This window comes from Onychomys torridus, chromosome 10 (assembly GCF_903995425.1).
Source record: "Onychomys torridus chromosome 10, mOncTor1.1, whole genome shotgun sequence".
Taxonomy (NCBI): domain Eukaryota; kingdom Metazoa; phylum Chordata; class Mammalia; order Rodentia; family Cricetidae; genus Onychomys; species Onychomys torridus.
Genome location: NC_050452.1, coordinates 37,718,500 through 37,738,474, shown reverse-complemented (window position 1 = coordinate 37,738,474; position 19,975 = coordinate 37,718,500). Strand labels below are relative to the sequence as shown.

The following is a 19,975-nucleotide window of genomic DNA, read 5'->3' as shown; positions in this document are numbered from 1 at the left end:
GCCTATTCTTTGTTAATGAGAGGCACGAAGGGTGTGGATCTCGATGGGGAGGAACTGGGAGGGAGGGAGGGAGAGGAAATTGTAATCAGGATATATTTTTAAAAAGAAGAAAAATCACTAGCAGCCTAAAGTATAATGAAGATCATAAAGTATGTTCCCTACTGCCTCTGTGCAGGATGGGACAGTACCTAAATAATGGACTGCTACTGAGTAAGTTCCTTGTCATCAGACTTGTATTTTCCATAGTGCCCTTCTCGTGGGGTTTCTGAAGCACTCAAAATGATAAAATTCAATTTCCAGGTAGTTCCCATAAAGACTGTATGATAAACTAAGAGCTCTCCTGGAACCTGCTCTGTAGACCAGGCTGGCCTAGAACTCACTCTGTAGACCAGGCTGTCCTAGGACGCACAGAGATCCTCCTACCTCTGCCTCACATGCGTGTGGCACTATGCCCAGAGATAAACTAAGATTTAACTGTGGCTGTTGATTGTTTCATTTGATTAATGTCATGTCTGGACACCTTCTTATGGCCTCCTCTTCCAGACAGAATGAGTCATCTTACAGAAAGGACCAGAGACAGTTGTTAGGCAAAACCAGACACCTTAGGTTACTCCATCTCACATATAGAGGATGAAATGCCAGAACTGAAGGTGGGCCCTGGATTCTCCTGACAACAGACAGCATTAGAAATGGAAATTTTACCAAGATGTGTTGAAAGGGAGCTTTGGTTCAGATTTTCAATAGCTAGACTAGAATATGAGAAATTATGTCCCATAACAATCAGATATTTAAAAAAGAGTTTATTAAATAACAAATGGCAAGATTATAAAAGACATTTCCAGAATATTCACATAGGTTCCCAAAGCTATGTTTTCTATAAACGTTTACACAGCCCCAAACATGAAACTCTGTGGGGAGGATTCTGTGGTGGTTTGAAAGAAAATGGTCCCCAAAGGGAGCGGTTCTGTTAGGAGGTGTGGCTTTGTTGAAGTGAGTGTGGCCTTGTTGGAGGAAGTGTGTCACTTGTGTGGGCAGGCTTTGAGGGTTTCTTTTCCTCAAGCTTCACTCAGTGTGGTACTCAGACTACTCCCTGTTGCCTGCATACCTGCATGTAGCAGCCCTTTATCCAGCACCATGTCTACCTGCACGCCGCCATGCTGCACCATGATGACAATGGACTAAAACCTCTGACACTATAAGCCTCCACCTCAATTAAATTTTTTATAGGCGTATCCATGGTCATAATGTCTCTTCACAGCAACAGAAACTCTCAGACAGCTTCTTTACTCCATGAATCGGAAGAATTTTTTTTCCTCTCTACACCAACCAGTCAAGAGAGGAATGTCAGCCCTCAGGAAAGAAGTTGTCTTAGCTTCATGAAGAATCAGGGTTTTGTGTAAACTCAAAGGTTCTGAGGGTGCCTACCATGAAAAGGCCACTAGGAAGGCTGAAGTTGTCAACTTCCTTCACATACGGGATATGACAGATAGTGTAGTTCAGAAATCTCTCTCACACAGTGTAGAAAGACAACTATCAGAATATTTTGTATTGCAATCAGGGTGAAAAGTCTGTGACCTTGGCTCTGTTGCCAAGAGTCAACAACCCTAATGGAGGATACTCGCCATCAGGGACGCCCATGATTTCACCTTGTGACCGTTTTGCAAGATGACCCTGTGGGCTGGCATTCCATTTCATCACCAGGTTTCTGCAATCTCTGTGAGCGTCTGAAGCAGTTCAGCAAATGTTGGGCGACCTTTAGGGTTCTGGAAAAGGGAAAGAGAGCCGGTCAGTTCAGCTTGCGTCTCTCTCGGACACCAGCTGTGGAACTTACAGGCAGATACCTCAACCTATGCTGGTCTGCACGAACTGAAGAAAAGTATCTTGGCTGACACACAGTGGCATGATGTGCATGTGAGCGAGGCATGGGTGAATGCAGGAAAAAAATTGAGCACTGCACAGATAAAATGGCTAGAGTTGTACACACTAGTTTTGTGTGGCTATGTACATAAATTAAAAATGAATAAGCATTTCAACTTGGTTCTTCCGTCATAGGAGCCACTTTTCAAATCCTCTATAGCCAGAGGTGGCGACTATATGGACAGAGCACACACAGAATATTTCTACCACGGCAGAAATTTCTTTTGGAAAATGGGGGTGCTTTAGAGTGTGAGGTCCCCAGTTCAGCATTAGTTGTTAACTATATTGGTCCCCTCTAGCAGGAGGGGTTTCACATAGAAAGCAAAAGACATGTCTCCATGAGGGACTTCATAGGTCCTGGGGCACAGTAAACAAAACCTGTGCAAGCAGAGATCAGAACCTCTTTCCCTGTTTGACTTTTCAGTATGGTTTGACTTTGTCTCCCAGAGGAAAAGATGTGGTGATATTTTATTTGTGCTCTAACAAATAAAGCTTGCCTGGGGATCAGAGGAAAAAGCCAGCCATTATATTAAACATAGAGGTCAGGCAATGGTAGCACATGACTTTAATCCTAGCATTCAGGAGGCAGAGATTCATCTGGATCTTTGTGAGTTCAAGGCCACACTGGGAACAGAACCAATGGCACAAAGATTGAATCTCAGCACTAGCTAACCATAGAGGTTTGGAGGTCTGTACAGACAGGAAGCGATGTAGCTGGGTGGAGAGAAGAAGTAAGATGTCAGGAAAGAGAAAGGTATATAGGCAAAAGTATACAGAAAGTAGCTCTCTTGGGCTGAGGATTTCCTAGTGGTAAGAACCTGTGGCTAGCTTGTTCTATCCCTCTCTGATCTTTCAGCTTACACCCCAATATCTGGCTCTGGTTTTTTTTTTAATTAATAAGACTGTTTAGCAATTCATGTCACAAAAAGACACGGCACTGCTGGCATCTCTGGAATCTGTAGGAGTTAGAGCTACTCACACCATGGGGATGAAATGGCACCAGGTAGAAGACAATGTGAGTGCACATCATGGTCCTGGATGAGGGTCCAAGAACAAATAATGGTGCCTTTCTGGAAGGTTCACATTCAGCAGGTGGAATCTCTGGCATGTTTATCAGTGGTAACACAATCTTTTTTTAAACTAATAAAGTCCTTTATTCCAATTAATTCACAATCAAAAAAATACCACACAGCTAGTTTAAGGAAGCCATTCAGATATTTATGTAGCCCCCAAATCTATATTATCTCAGTGAACTTCTATACAGTTAGAATAGCTATCCTCAAGCCTCAGGACTTTACTTAGTCTATTAGACTTCCACAATTAACTACATTGTATTCACTTACCTTACACACGTGTGCACACACTCAAAACTATGACAGAGTTGAAACTAGAAAAGGTAGCTTTATATTTTATTTTAATGTGTGTGTGTGTGTGTGTGTGTGTGTGTGTGTGTGTGTGTGCATTGTCTGAGTAAATTTTCTGCCTGTAATTTGATACTAAGTTCATTTGCTCATTCCCTCCATGATATCCCATTACCCTTTCTCCCCTCTAGCTCATATTCACATTAATAATATATAAAACCTCAATGCTCTATGCACTTGTGTGTGTTTATTAATGCTCCTTGACTTAGGTCACAGTCACCACCTAACAAACCCATTCTAAGTTGACAACGCCATAAGCTAGAGATGCAGTTTATGCAAGCACTCTACTGAAACCACAGTAGCAACAGTCTACTGCCATCATTTGTTCATTCTTGTGAGCTGTGGCTGCCTGGGAGATGGGCCCCCTCCCCAGCATCCCAACAGAGGCTCACATGTTATATTATCTGCCAAGGAAAAGATCAACAATCAACGCTAAAAATATGGCATTACCAAGTTGGAAAATTCCAAGACAAAACCACCATAGCCACCATCTGCATGTTCCTAAGCTTTTTACGTTATAATGGCAACGACATTCCTCAGGCAGCTGTCTCCAACAGCTTGCTTAACGATTCTCTGTCTTTCAAGATCCCTTGTGGAGCAATTAATCATGATTCTTTTCATACCATGGGGATCTTCCTGAATGAGACACTTCTTTGGAATATGAACAGCCCCACCACCCTTGAAACCCTGCTTTTTCCAGTGCTCATGAACTGGGAATCAAATGATGGACCATGGTTTGTTGCTGTTGCTGCTTGTTTCTCAGGCAGCAGGAGAGCCTCTTACAGCCAAGCTGTGATTTTTCCGGGCTGAGCTTGCTAACCCAGAGCAGAGCTTTCAAAAATCACAGTCTGATGAGAGCAGAAGGGCTATGTTGAATGGATGCCTGGAAAAGGAGACAGAGGGGGACGGAAACCCACCCTTCTGGTTGCATTTTTAATCTTAGCCTTTCAACAAGAGGAGCCACTCCTAAGAGATGATTTTCCAAATGCTGGTTCTCAGCACAGTCTGCCTTCACTCTCTATTCTGGTTTAATCTCTCCATCAGGAGCCCAAAGTGCCAGGGAGAGATGAAACACATTACTTTTCAGCCTGGAAAGTGCAGGCTAATCAAAGCGAAGGGCAGAGACTGAAACAGCATCCTTCTTATTCTGTGGGGGAAGTTCAGCAAACCAGAGCCTGTTTGAGTCCAGCACCCAGTTCTTCAAGATGATGAATTACCGAGTCCGGAGGCTTTAGAAACATCCAGTTTCGGCAAGAACCAATGTCAGACTGATAAGGCTCGGAAACTGGGCTCCCAGATGAAAAGTCCATTGTGGAAAAACAAAATGGACTCATGACTGCAGGGTGGAAGTTTCTTTAGAAATGGTGCCCTGACTCTCAGGGTCGTTCCCAAGGAACAGGCAGTTTCGGCTGCTATGATGCAGCCTCAGTAATAAGGGACACCTACCTCATGCCAGCAACTGTACATAACTCCATATATGCACATGGGGGCCAGGTAAGGGCGATACAGGCGGAAACCTTTAGAAATGGCCTCCACCACTTGCAGATTGGACTTATTTTCAAAAGGCATTTTTCCTTCGGTAAAAACTTCCCACATCAGAACTCCTGCAAAGGAAACATGCAAAAACAAGAGTCACTTGGAACCAAAGCAACAGATTGATTCAAATTGCAAGATGCTAATCTCCTCCAGCCTCAGCTCATAACTGCCCAGAAAGAACGGAGTTCTATGTGGTTGCACACTCCTGAGTTTTTTTTTTTTTTAAGCTGAGGATCGAACCCAGGCCCTTGCACTTGCTAGACAAGCGCTCTACCACTGAGCTAAATCCCCAACCCACTCCTGAGTTTTTAAGAGGTCTGTACTTTGAAAATAATCCTCGGAAAATGATGCCTCGCCTTTTGTTTGGGTCTTGACATCTCCCTATGGCAGTGAATGCAGCAGCATTTCCATTGCTAAGTACTGCTCGTGTTCCCTCCTCTCCCTGCTCCCACCCCCTCAAATCCACACATCTGTCTGCTCTTCCATAGACAAGGACACATCTGTGGGCCTCTTCAGCCTGCTGCCACCAGGAGTTCCCCAGCCAGCAGATGGCACAGTCTGCCCCTGGCCATGAAGAGTCGAAACTGATAGGAAGGCCCAACAGAACCCAGCAGGGGCTGGGATGATGGCTCAGTGGGTAAAGTTTTTGCTTCCAAGCAAGAAGACCTGAGGTTGATACCCGGAACCTGTGTAAAAATGCCTGGTACCCCTGAGAGATGGTGCGGTGGTTGAGAGTCCTAATGCTTCTCTTGCAGAGAACCCATTTGGTTCCCAGCACCCATGGCAGACAGTGCACAGCTGCAGTAACTGCAGCTCCCGGGGACTCAGTGCTGCTGGTCTCTGTGGGCCACTCAGATTGTCAAGTCGGAAAACACAGTCAAGCTGCTGCATAACTAATCAATGGAGCTTATTAAACACACTGGAAACTCTGTGATAATGGAGATCATTTCCTTCAAATCTCTGCAATAGGAGCATTGGCTGCATTTCCCTTCTTGACCAGCAAGACTCTTTGCTATAGCTTCATGGCAAGTGCTCGCTGGACAAGAAAAAGATGCTTAGAGAAGAGCTGTGTGCGGGGCTGCGTGAATCCAGTTGCCAAAGAAGTTACAAGAAGATATTTATGTTTATTTACTTATAATGTATATGGTGTTCTGCCTGCATATATGCCTGCGCACCAGAAGAGGGCACCAGATCTCATAACAGATGGTTGTGAGCCACCATGTAGTTGTTGGGAATTGAACTCAGAACCTCTGGAAGAGCAGCCAGTGCTCTCAACCTCTGAGCCATCTCTCCAGTCCACAAGAAGCTTTTTAAAGAATGCTACATCATGTCAAATAAGCACACATACAAACAATTGAAAAGAAAAGGCTACTACTGTATTAAATATAACAACAACAAACATACTTACCAAATGACCAGACGTCCGATTTGCTACTGTATTTGTTAAAATGAAACACTTCAGGCGGGGACCACTTGACTGGGAACTTAGCTCCGGAGGAACTGATGTATTCATCATCCAAAACATACCTGCCATGGTGGGATTCAAGCACACTGTATGAATGGCCGCCAAGGTCTAATTACTTCAAATAACTTTGTCTGCTCTGATCTGCTAAAACACAGTGTTTTCCCCTAGAAAAGGCTGTGCACCTTGTCATCTTGAGGGCAGGCAGTGAGGTTGCCCTTTATTTATTTGGTTTCCTCCTCTAGAATCCTGGCTCCTTGATTTCATTGTCATTGGATCTCTGAAAACTTCAGTTCTACAGTCCCCAAACTGGGGAAGCACTTATGTTCATTAAGGTCCCGTCCTAATTCTGCAAAGAAACAGGCATGTGCTCTACCAACAAGGGTAACAAAAGGAAATAAATGGTAGGTGAAGCCCACCCGTATCCTAAAAGATGGGTTCAGAATTGGATGCCTTGTTTTCTTCCATGTACGTGTGTGTGTGTGTGTGTGTGTGTGTGTGTGTGTGTGTGTGTGTGTGTGAAGGGGGGGGATAACAATGTGTCATTATAATACTTTTGATGTGAAAAAATATCCAGTACATTATCATGTATATTTTGCACAAGTCAGGGATAACTGAAGCCCTCTCTCTTTTTAAGACTCACATGCAGGAACCTAGAGAGAGGAGGAGCTGACTCCGGCCCCTTGAAATACAATATAATATCTTGCGTTACTTATTATTGCTGTCTTTATGTTCCCACTTCTTCCCACATTGTCCATGTCATTTCACCCTAAACTTTGCTCTGTAAAGACCACATAAAAATGAGGTTGGAGAGATGGCTCAGTGGTTAAGAGCTCTAGCTGCTTTCCCAGAGGACCCAGGTTCAATTCCCAGCACCCACATGCTGTCTGTAACTCCAGTTCCCAAGGATCTAGTGCCCTCTTCCAGCCTCTGCAGGCACTGCATGCATGTGGTGGATAGATGTACATACAGGCGAAACATCCCACACACAGAAAATAAAAATGAAGTCTGAAAAAAACCAAGTTAAATACTGTAAATCCGGATGTACTGAGGCACACCTTTAACTTCAGCACTTGGGAGGCAGAAACTTGGGTGGATCTCTGTGAGTTCTCAGTCAGTCTGGTCTACATAGAGAGTTCCAAGACAGCCAAGGCTGCATAGAGAGACACTGTCTCAAAATAAACGACAGTGTAAGAGAAAACACAGGAGGAAAGTTCCTTTCCTACTGATTTAGAGTGTCTTTAGATTGGACTTCAGAGAAGAAAGACAGAGGTACTAACCAGCTAGATAACACAGCTACTAACTAGCTAGTTAACATATCTACTATCCAGCTTAGGGGACAGAGCCCTGAGTGAGAAAGTTCTCATCCCCCACAAGAGGTTGATGGGACTAAAGATCAACACAGAGCTAGTGTCCTTTTCCCAAGTAAAGCCTCTGGAAAGGCAGAAGATTCTGGAAAGCACATGGCTCTTAAGGAGACCTTAGTCAGTCCCATGGAATTTTCTGGGGAAATCTTCTGGATAGACATTCAACAGCCACCAGTGCAGGTGGACAGCAATGAACAAAGAGGAAGGAAAGTGGCTGGACAGATGTCCGTGTGCACATTTCAACAAGACCAGCCAGACCACCTCCATGACAGTACTGTGGCCCCAGGAGATGCCTAAAACCTGGGTTTTAACTGCTGAAGAATTCAGGAAGACATCCTGAATTCATTAAGCTCCCTTTTATAAGGTCGTAGAATATGAATATGAATATACATATACATATATATGTATTCACTTGTGCAAATACATGGTTAGGTTTATCCCAAGTGATGACATAAAATCAACTTCCAAACATGGTTACACAATATCTGATGGTTACCTCAGAAAATCAGAGCTAATCAAGTACATTTATTTCCTCCTTTCTCTTTCAAAAACCCACATTCATCATAAAGAATACATTGACTTAATCACACACATTTGAATGGACTAAGAAATCCCTGTTTCCATTTTAAGATCTACCATAGCTGTGTCAACAGCAACCTGAAAGAAAATGACAAGAACAGGCCACAGTAAACATCCACCTCCCGGGTAAAGCTGACGTGTGTCCTGAAATCCAAAGCAGACTGCACCATGCAACCATTCGGACCCTCAGCCCACATGGACACCTTCCCTACAAGGACACTTTCCTCACAAGGACACTTTCCTCACTGCAGAAAGAAAGGGGCAATAGCTACTTCAGTGTGCAAGACTGGGACACTTGCCTGGCAAGATGGCTTGACAGGAAAGGGTCCTTACTGTAAAGCCTGAGTTTGATCCCTGGAATTTGTATGGTAGAAGGAAAGCACTGATCCCACAAATTGTCCTGATGTCTACACACACACACACACACACACACACACAGCATGACATACCTGAGGATGCATGGCCACACACATACACGTGCACACACGCATACACACACACACACACACACACACACACACACACACACACACACTATGTATTTTTTTTTAAATGTAAGCCTCCCTCTTACAAGGGTGCAAAGCAGGCAGACAGAGCTATCACATACCTTGTCATCCCAAAGTCTGAGATCTTCACCACACAGGAAGAGCTGACCAAACAGTTCCTTGCCGCCTGTCGAAAGAAGAGAAGTATCAAAGCCGAACCATAGTCTTTCTCTGGAAAATCTCTAAAATCTTACTTTATTTAGGCTCCACATTGCCTCTCTGCATGAGCAACCATGTCGATTTCATGGTGACACCCATTACTAATGTACATAACTCAATGCCTTACTTGTAAGCTATAAATTTTAATGGTTCTTCAACATCATAAAAATTTAAGATTTAATGTTAACATTTTTTAAATTTTAATCTCTAAACAAATATCCCTGATAAATATGAGGGTTAGTTTAATCTAATAGATAATAAACTAAGTACTTTGGCATAAAACATCGTAACTTTTCTTTTACTTGAGTGATGAAAGTCTGACATCCATGACAGAGAAGACAGTCATATTGCATCTTCAGGCTCTCCAGTGAGTAACAAGAATTAAGAAACTATATATTGAAAAAGCCTTGTGAGTTTAACTATTTCTAGTGATAATTTTCTATTTCCTTTTAAAATTTATTTTTATTTTAGATATATGGGCATTTGGATCCTCTGGAACTGGACTTGCAGATGGTTGTGATCTGCCATGTGGATGCTGGGAATCAAACCCAGGTCTTCTGAAGAGCAGCAAGTACCCTTAGCCACAGAGCTAACTCTCCAGCTCCCTCTACCTTTCTTATCACAATGAACTAAATATAATGCAGAGTCAATCTGATCGAACAACTGTCAAAACAACTCATTTTCAGCAAGGTCACAGAGGAAGCCATCATTTTGATCAACCTCATATAGATGAACTCTTTGGTAGAACTGTTCTCCTTTCAGTGAAATTGAGGTTCAATGTATCCACTCACAAAAGCAAGAAGCTTTAAAACGGTGACCTAGAGGAGTCAATATGGAAGGTGCTAGAAAGTACCAGCCACTATCTCAAATACAAACCACAAGAAAATTCCCCAACAGGAAAAGATCCACTGTGGGCTGAGGTATTTCATATGCAATGCAGTAGATAAAATAGAATATAAAGAACATTGTCAACGAAGGGCAGTATTAAGCTAAGGACAGAACATGTATGAGGCCACCTGGAGCAAACAGGATGCCTAGGACTTGGAACCACTGAGTTTTAAGTCTACTCCTTATCTGGGAAGAACCCTTCAGAGACCAGGAAAACAAGTGACGTGGATGGGAAACTGTACGCTGTTGAGGATGTCTTTCTGTATGCCGTGAGTGGGTTGCTCTGATTGATTGATAAATAAAATTCTGATTGGCCAGTAGCCAGGCAGGAAGTATAGTATAGGCAGGATAAGCAGAGAGGAGAATGCTGGGAAGTAGAAGGCTAAGTCAGGAGACGTTGCTAGCAGCTTCTGCCATGAGAAGCAAGATATAAAGTACCAGTAAGCCACAAGCCACATGGCAACTTATAGATTAATAGAAATGGGTTAATTTAAGATATAAGAACTAGATAACAAGAAGCCTGCTGTGGCCATACAGTTTATAAGTAATATAAGTCTCTGTGTGTTTACTTGGATCTGAGCAGCTACAGGAGCTGCGTGGACACAGGAAAACTCCAGCTACAGTACCCATCCACTCAGGGCTGGATTGCTAGCTTCTTTGTGCTGGGTACCCTAGAATGTGCAGGGTGGGTCACTGAATGGTGATCAACCTCTGTGGTGGTAACAGCACTGCCGAGCCCTCGTGGGACAGGCACTACTCTGTGTGTTTGCACACACTGATTCATGGAGTCATCCCAGCAGACCCACATGAAGGAGGTGACATATAGAAAGTCACTTTCCTACTTAGCTAGCTCTCTCAGGATCACAAGGCTAGTAACAAAGGAGGAGAGACTCCAAGCCAAGCTGGCATGCTTACAAACCAGACTGTGTAGATGTAATTCTGAACAGTGTTATTAAATAAGAAACACAGAGCCAAATGCACAGTTAAAAGCCCAGAGATCGAGCAGCAGCCAAGAGCTAAGACCAAGACGGCCTTCTTACGCCTCGCTGTCATCCTTCCCCTCAGAAAGAGACCTACTTCCAGTGTGTCTGTATTTTTATTGACTTTATGTTCTGCCTTCTCATTGGTTGTAAACCCAACCACATGACCTCCTCGTCACTGCCTGTCTATACAGACCTCCAGGTCTCTGGTTGGTATTGAGATTAAAGGCGTGTGTCTCCATGCTGACTATGTCCTTGAACACTCAGAGACTCTGCCTGCCATGTGATCAGATTAAGGGAATGTGCTACCACTGCCTGACTTCTGCTAAATGGCTTGCTATTAGCTCTGACCCCCAGGCAACTTTATTAATATACAAATAAAATCACATTTCAGCACAAATAAAATATCACCATGAAACTGCATAGTGATGCTTCTGTTTCAACCCCAGAGATACTGGCTTAGCTGGCCTGGTTGGGTTCTGGAGATTCTTCTCAAAGCCCTCAGATGATTGTCACACACATTTAAAAAAAAAAAATTGAAGTATGAGAACCGCTCCTCTATAAGCCACGTTCTTAAAACTGTGCCATGTCTTCTGAGTCTGGGCTTTGATCTCAGGGTGTTCAGGATGCAGTATTCATGTAGAAACGTAAATAACTAAAGCTGCACCCATAAAGTCTCACCAATATGACTGCCTGAATGTGAGCTGAACAAGAATGACATCAATGGACTTGCCAAAGTGGATGGGAGAGAGCCTATGAGGCCTCAACCCTCCAAACACAAAAAAACTGTATGCAACTGAGAAGAGCTGGGATAGGGAGAGGTGGTCTGAATAACACTAATTAGTTTTTCAGTGCCAAATGGTCAGCCTTAAAAACATACATACAAGCAATATTATTGTTGTGTAACATCTTCCTCTGAGATTGAAATATTCCATCCTGCAGGAAGTTCCTTAGGCAGGAAGATAAACAACTCAAAATAGCTTCAGGAAGTCCCTGAAACTGACCAGATTCAATAGGCCCCTCCCTGCTAGAGTAAGAAATTAAAACTGAGAGTCCCTGCTGGGCAGTGGTGGTGTATGGCTTTAATCTCAGCACTCGGGAGGCAGAGCTAGGCAGATCTCTGTGAATTCGAGGCCAGCCTGGTCTACAGAGTGAGTCCAGGTCAGGCACCAGAACTACACAGAGAAACCCTGACTCGAAAACAAACAAACAAACTAAAAACATGAGAGTCCCTCTGAATCAAAGCTGAGCTGCAAAGAAAACTCTCAGAGGAAAAAATCTTCAAAGAATATTCTGAGACTAGAGGAGCCATCTGGAAAAGGTTTAGACCAAAGTCACTCAGGAAGGATGCTCCCCAAACTGTTGAGCTGCCTGTAGGCTGTGTAGTATGCACCAGGGTCCGAACTTTGTGAGATGTCACCTACGCTGTGATAGACCTTGGTGATGTAGCTGTCTCTGAGCCATTTATGGTCCTGTGAGTTACCTGTCACCCACAACCCTGTGCGTAAGGCCCCCACCCCTCAAAAAAACTAATTGGTTCACCAAGTTGGAATTTGGTGGTATCTGAACTTTGGTCTGTCATGAGTTCTCTGTCTGGAGTGAGGAGACACACATGTAGCATCTCCTCAGGAAAAGTTTTGTCTCACAACAATTACATGGACTGAGCAGGTTATATCTAGGAATATGTATGTATATATGTATACATGTATTCATACAATAGCAATTAATGAAAAAACGAGGCCATTATTTGAAAGAGAGCAAGGAAGTGTACATGGGAGGGCTTAGAGGGAGGAAAGGAATGGAGGAATGATGTAATTATAGTACCCTCTCAAAAATAAAAAAAATATATATAGTATAAAAAGAAATCTAAGTAATTAGCTGGCTATGACACTGTAAATAATCAGCACTGTGAGGGTTCTGAATTGAAGGCTTCTCTTGCCTTTTCCCATGGTGTTCTGGAATTAGTGTAACTACACCTCCAGCCTCACCCCTAGATCCTCCAGTCTCAAGGATGAGTGCTGTAATAAGATCAGTCTGGGAACGAGATTCCAGAGCACACGGTTATTTCTAAGACACCACACCAGGAATGTGTATAGAATTCTCAAATACCCCCTTGAGTTCAATCGTACGTTTCTATGTGGAACACAGAAGGACATGGAAAGACAAGGGCCAGTACCCTGAAGCAATGCACAGTGGTCTGGGCATGTTCCTTGAGGTCAGAAGTGAGGACATGGGGCAGGGCAACTGGCATTTAGCCTGGGGTAAGAGAGCCGTTAAGTGGGCATGTTCTCAACATCCCCCAGCACAATGTCTGGGTGTTTATAGTCTCTGCCACGAATTCGGACAACAGTCCTGAAGTACTGTCACAGCAAGCCACCCGGACCCGGGGCACCATCACCCCTGGGTAAGAGTCCCAGGGACCATTCCTTCCGCGCTTTCCCTCCAGGGCCGACATTGCTCAGCATATACGAAACGCTTGGAACAAGTGTGATTGCTGGAGTTTGACACTGGTTCAAAGGAAAAAGGGGGAAATGAAAGAAGAAGAAAAAAAGAAGGGAATGAGGAAGCGAAAAGAGGAAAGATCGTTGTGGTTAACTGCTTCATTAGGTGGTTAATCAGTGAAAGACATTTTAGAGTGATGGCCTACTTGGTTACAGCATTAAACGGCAAATAAAAATAAAATTACAGGGTTGGAGGGAGTAACTCAGGGATACAGCGCAGGCTTAACTGGTGCAAGGCTTGGATTTTAATCCCCAGTGCTGTAAAATGAATAAGAAAATTAACTGACCTTTCACAATAAAATGCATGAATTAAAAACTGATCTAAAATGAAGCCAAAGGCATATTTGGTACCAAAAGCGATGCCCACGGACTTCTGAATCCGGGTATGTGATGTAAGGTGACTTGCCCTAGACTCACCAGATCCCTGTGAATATAACAGTTCCTCTCCAGGTACGCCATCCCTTCACATATGTCCTGGCACACACTCAAGAGCAATGCCTTCTGCAGCTTGCCTTTCCTCTCCCTCAGGTAGTTAAGCAGACAGCCATTTTCCATGAACTCTGTCACTATGTAGAGGGGCTTCTGCTGAATACACACACCATAAAGCTGAACGAGCCTTGAGTGGGACAGTTTCCTGTGGACGAAAAACACACCGGTGAGCTGGGTTGCTTGTGCATTTGAAAACAGCAGTCTATCCATTTTTATACTGGAGATAAAATAAGCATCAACCCAACCGCCAGGAATGCAGGGCATTTTCTTTCCACTTTATGCACTGAACACGCAGGCTCGGGAGTGCGTGCCGCGCTCCCAAGCTCATCAGTATAGAATGCCCCATGTCCAACTTGCAGAAGTTTCTTTTCCTTCTTCCCGTCCTGTCATCTTCTGCATCTTCATTATTGATTTTCCCCAGCCTAGGTTCTCAAGACTCTGAATCCTATACGTCCTAACTACAGCCTTCAGATGGAAAATTCCAGGCAGGCAGTGGAAAGAAAGATGGATGGATGGTCACGGGACAGAAAATGGAATTCTAAAGCGTAAAGCTATTTAAGAGTTAAAAGTTCAGATAAAGCTGGAGACTGAAAACGATTTGCCAGCACGAAACCATAGTGTGCATTTGGTCATCCCACAGAGTTCAAATTCTCTCATTTAAACATACTCATAATTTTTAAAAAGATTTATTTTGTTTTGTGTGTCTAGGTGTTTTGTCTGCACATATGTCTGTGCACCATGTGCATGTAGCACCCACAGAGGCCAGAAGAGGGCTTCGGATCCTGGGACTGGAGTTACTGATAGTCGTTAAACCGCCAAGTGGCTCCTGGGATTAAAGGAGGACTCTGCAGGAGCAGCTGAGACCCCGAACAGCTAAGCCTCTCTCCAGACCCATTACTTACATTTTTTTTTTTATAAAGCAATCTATGCTTCAAACATTTATTGGGTTCCCTCTCCCCACAACTCGTGAATATATCATTTAGTATCTAAATGCCTCTTAGGTCAACCGGGGCCACCATGAAAAAGAAACTTCAAATTAATGTTTGTCATTTAAAAAGATGTATCACATATCAGCAATTCTGTGGGTCAGAAATATTGTGAAAAGTACCTCAACAATGCTTTTCTTCTCAGCCATAAAGTGAAAGTAAGTGTGCATGCGTGTGTGTGTGTGTGTGTGTGTGTGTGTGTGTGTGTGTGTGTAATGATATGGGCATATATTAGACGACATACTTGGTCTGATTTCAAGTCCATAAAGCATACTTTCAGTGAAGGAATGAGGTTTTCCTGTATGCAGAATAATGTCAGGAAAGCAAGTCTCAGTGTGAAACACTTCCATGCCATAAGAAGCCCAAGACCAGAGCTACACAGAACTACCTGAGAACTGAAACATTAGCAAGCAACTGGCAAAATATATCTGAGATAAGACAAATAGCCACTAGAAATAAGGCAAAGGAGCCTTCATATGTGGTTCAGTTGGACAAACAGAACAAAAACCTCCGACAGGCAGAGAACTAGGCAAGCAGAAATGTGTGTTCCTGCTTCTAGTAATGCTAGATTCTCTACACATATCATTCCCCAGTTAGGGAAGTGTTGTGACACACTGTAGGACAATTGGTGTTTAAAAATTTTTTAAAGTGTTTTCAAAACTTCTACAGCCTTGTCCTGTTATCCTTTCCTAACCTCTCCTCTTCCCTTGGCAACAGAATCAAGTTTCATGGTTCTGAATATCATCTTTGGGGGCCATTCTCAAATTCATGTCCTCTGGCTTGACCTTTCCCCTGAACTCTAGCCTCATGTATTTACCTGACTACTTAGTCATCGTTGATCTTCTGATGGACTTCTCAAATTCACCGCATGCCCGCACGCACGCACGCCACCTGGAGCTCCCTGCACAGCTTTCGGTCAGCTCCACTGGAGAACATTCTCGTCCTAGCATTTGCCTACTGTTTTTGTAGCCCTGTGGAAAGGCTTGTGATTCTTACAAATTCCCAGACTCCTGCACCATGGAAGTTTTATCAGCTTCCTGAGTCTTCTAAGCAAGGGGGGAGCACTCCAGTTCCAAGGAAATTGCTTCACTAGAGTCTAGTTCTTGAGTTCCCAGCCAGGGTCAGCTCTTTCAAGAAGCCCCCCATCTCCTCATGTTCAGAAATGATCCTGACATGGCTTTTAAACTCTGAATTACACGACTTCTATTTTCTTTTCATACTGTGTCATTTTACTCCAAACCCACACTACTACCCTTCTGCCCTTCTGATGCAGAACTCTCTGATCAGAGAGCATAGGTCAGCAAACAGGTGTTTCAGGTGTGTGGTAACATCAACAGCAACAACAGCAACAATGCATTGGGAAGCTGATGTCCCTGGGAAAGTGTGTTTACATAATTCCATCCAGTGCTGTGGGTATGTTCTATATGCTGTGAATGTGTTGCTCTGATTGGTTGATAAATAAAATGCTGATTGGCCAGTAGCCAGGCAGGAAGTACAGGTGGGACAAGCAGAGAAAAGAATTCTGGGAAGAGGAAGGCTGAGTGAGGAGATGCTGCCAGCCGCTGCCACCATGAGAAGCAAGATGTATAGGCAGAACTTGGAAAAGGTACCAAGCCACATAGCTAAACATAAATAAGAATTATGGGTTAATTTAAGTGTAAGATCTAGATAGCAAGAAGCCTGAGCCACACGGCCATTCAGTTTACAAGTAATATAAGTCTCTGTGTGTTTAGTTGGTTCCAAGTGGCTGCAGGACTGGTGTTTGAGAGAAATTTGTCCTGACCATGGGCCAGGCAGGACCAGGAAAACTTCAGCTATAGGATTCCTTCTCTTGTGAACAGACAGAAGGATATTTTGGTAGATAGGTGGGATATGAGCTTGAACACTCTCCAAGTCATGATTCCTCTGTCTTCCCTGGAGAATGGCTCCAGCGAATCACTTCTGGTTGCTATCTAATCTCTGTTCACTTTGTTTCCCTTTGGAGCTGCAAGTTTGGGACGGAACTACATATGGACCACAGCAAAGTCGAAATGAGAACACCTGGGGTTTTTGTTTGTTTCTTTTTTCCTCTGATACATTGTTGTTCTTCTAAATAAACATTGAACAAATGTTTAGAGCACTGTTGTTGATTTGGACTATCCTGGTCCAAGCTCAGATTATAGTAACAAACTGTGACCAATATATTTACTTGGGTGAGGACCAAACAAAACACCACCAAATAGCACTTACTCAGACCTATCACTGAGCTGAAAATAATAGACCTTCCTTGTCTTTCCCACTGATCATTTCACTAAGTCACACTGCGATCCAGTGCCATATGGACTGTTAGGCCCAATTTTATAGGCAAGGGCTTTGGAGACTGGAAAGCGACCTAGTTCATGCATGTCACACAGAGGTTAAATAATTTGCCTGGGTTACACAACTAGCTTGGGCCGAGTTGTGACACAGTTGCAGGTGTGTCTGCTTCCAAAGTCCAGGTTCTGTCGGGGACCCTGAGGTGTCGGGCAGTGTTTCTGAGGGGTGGGGCTCACACTCACATCATCACTTTGGCTTCTTCAATGAAATCCTCTTCAGACATGGAACCTTCATTGATGGCCTTGATGGCGACCCGGATATGTGCTCTCCATTCTCCCAAGTGGACCACCCCAAACTGACCACTTCCAATCTCCTTGACAAAAGCCAACTCAGATGGGTCTATCTCCCACTTTTCTAGAAAGGCAAATGACTCATGTTACAAAAGTGCTAATTTTGTTTTTGCAGAGAAAACATTTAGGAATTATCTAATCATAGTCTAGATAATTGTTTTACACAGAGGTTAAAGATATACAGGTGAGGATCTGTAACTATTTTTAATATTCTCTTGTGGCCTTAATGTGTAATTAAGAGAGTCACCTGCTTGAAGACAGTAATATTTAACATACATACATACATACATACATATATATATCATATATAACAAATAATATATAACAAATTGTGACTATCAAAACATTATATTGAACATATCCGTGTACTTTTCTAAACAAAACTAGACCTGGGACCTAAAACATGGATGTTCCCAGGCTGGTTTTGTTATGGTGGAAAATGTGTAAATCACAGGAAGTTGGTGGTATTTCCTCTTCCTGTCTCAGTTTCCCCCACACTGTTCTCACTGCTAAAGAGCCTGCCTGCTATAGCCTCTCCCCAGGGAAGGGCCTGATCACCTACTACACACGTCCATTGCCAGAGTGCTAACCAACATATATCTAAACCTGGATTTGATGTAAAGTTTGTGTTGCTGTATATTTCTCATTTCTCGTAAGCAAATTAGGAAGAAGAAAGGAGGGGAAGGAGGAGGAAGAACATAATAATACCCTTGAAACTGTCAAAGCTTTACATTTTTAGCACCTACTTTTTAGACAGAAACACCACCATCTGCTGGAACTTCAGGGTAATGCACCTAGCAGAATTTTCAAAGGCCATAAACCCCCAAGCACCAGTGGTGAGAAATAGTCACCAAGGAAGTAGTGAAATTCTGTTGTAAAAGTAACATGAGAAAACGGACTTATGACTTTGACATTGGCATAGAATTTCTTGATAAAATATGATCACAGAGGGAAATATTAATAAATGGCAACTCATCGTTTTGTCTGTTCATCTGGAGCGATGACTCTGGTTAAAAGTGCTTGCTGCTCTTACAGAGCTCAGTTTCCAGCACCCACACTATGGCTCAAAATCTTTCTTAGCTCCGGTCAAGGAGACCCAGCTCTCTCCCTCATCTGGCCTCTGCAGGCAACAACCACACATGAAGTGCACGTACATACATGTAGACTAAATACTCATGCATGTAAAATAAAGACACAGCTTTAAAAGAAAGCATTAAGAATAAATCAATTGCCAGGTGGTGATAGAGCACGCCTTTAATCCCAGCACTCAGGAGGCAGAGGCAGGTGAATCTTTGTGAGTCGAAGGCCAGCCTGGTCTACAGAGTGAGATCCAGGACGGCCAAGGCTGCACAGAGATTCTGTCTCGAAAAGATGAAAGAGAGAGAGAGAGAGAGAGAGAGAGAGAGAGAGAGAGAGAGAAGGAGAAGGGAGGGAGGGAGGGAAGGAGGGAGGGAGGAAAGGAGAAGGAAGGAGAGGGAAGAAGAGGGAAAAAGAATAAGCCAATCAGAAAAAGCATGAAATCCAATTTAAGGGTACAATTGATGAATACTGAAGCATTAAAGAGAATATCCAAATGGCCACTACATCTATTAAAAAGGCACCCAAAGTAACTAGTCATGAGGGATAAACCATCATATACTTACCAGATTGGCTAAAGTGTTAAGAAATACTAGCTATTGGAAAGGGTGAAGTGGGGGGCTGGCATTCTTCTATATTGTTGACAGGTGTGGAATTTGGAATTAACACTTTGGAAAATTGATTCTACCTAGTAAATGTCAAATTGTGCATAGCCTATGGCCCAACAACTACTGTAGAGTATATATACAGTGGAACACAACTGCACACTTATCATCTGAACACAAACAAGAACTTTCATAGCAATAGTAGTTGTAAGAACCCGAAAGGCTCTGGGCGATGGTGGCACACACCTTTAATCCCAGCACTTGGGAGACAGAGCCAGATGGATCTCTGTGAGTTTGAGGCCAGCCTGGGCTACCAAGTGAGTTCCAGGAAAGGCACAAAGCTACACAGAGAAACCCATGTCTCAAAAAACAAACAAACAAAAAACAAAGAACCTGAATGGCTGTGCGAAAAAAGGTAATAATGCTAACTGTGTAGCTCTACGTCACAATGAAAACGAGTCAGCCACACCCAACACCACAGATGAAATTGAAAGATATACCGAGAACAGGAAGAGGTTAGACACAAGAGTGTGTAGTTTCTCATTCTATTAACTTAAGTACTCAAAACTTGGTAAAAAATATATCATGCGATAGTTAAGGCTTATGCACCATTCTGTTTAAAAAGAAGTTGAACATTTTCTAAGAAATTAAAGAGTGTGATATTCAGCCAACTTGCTAATTATGTAAGTTCTTACATATGGGAATGACAAAGTTACCCATACCACCCTGAGGTCACCCTTCCCAACTTGCTTAAACTGAGACCCTGAATGAAGCATAGTCATTTTTATACAATATAATTGTCATTATTCTCGCCCCCC

The 19,975-nt window shown here is 43.2% G+C and overlaps 1 protein-coding gene across 2 annotated transcripts in view; it reads right to left on the bottom strand.

Moving 5' to 3' along the window:
• Positions 1-1,694: 1,694 nt before the first annotated feature.
• Txk (TXK tyrosine kinase) overlaps positions 1,695-19,975 on the bottom strand; it is a 45,665-nt gene continuing 27,384 nt past the window's right edge. For both annotated transcript variants that reach the window (XM_036201325.1, XM_036201326.1), the window contains 6 exons: positions 17,368-17,539; positions 13,773-13,989; positions 8,890-8,954; positions 6,283-6,401; positions 4,785-4,942; positions 1,695-1,763 (listed from right to left, as the gene is read on the bottom strand). In XM_036201325.1, the coding sequence (XP_036057218.1) occupies positions 1,695-1,763; positions 4,785-4,942; positions 6,283-6,401; positions 8,890-8,954; positions 13,773-13,989; positions 17,368-17,539 (800 nt within the window). The remainder of the gene's footprint in view (positions 1,764-4,784; positions 4,943-6,282; positions 6,402-8,889; positions 8,955-13,772; positions 13,990-17,367; positions 17,540-19,975) is intronic.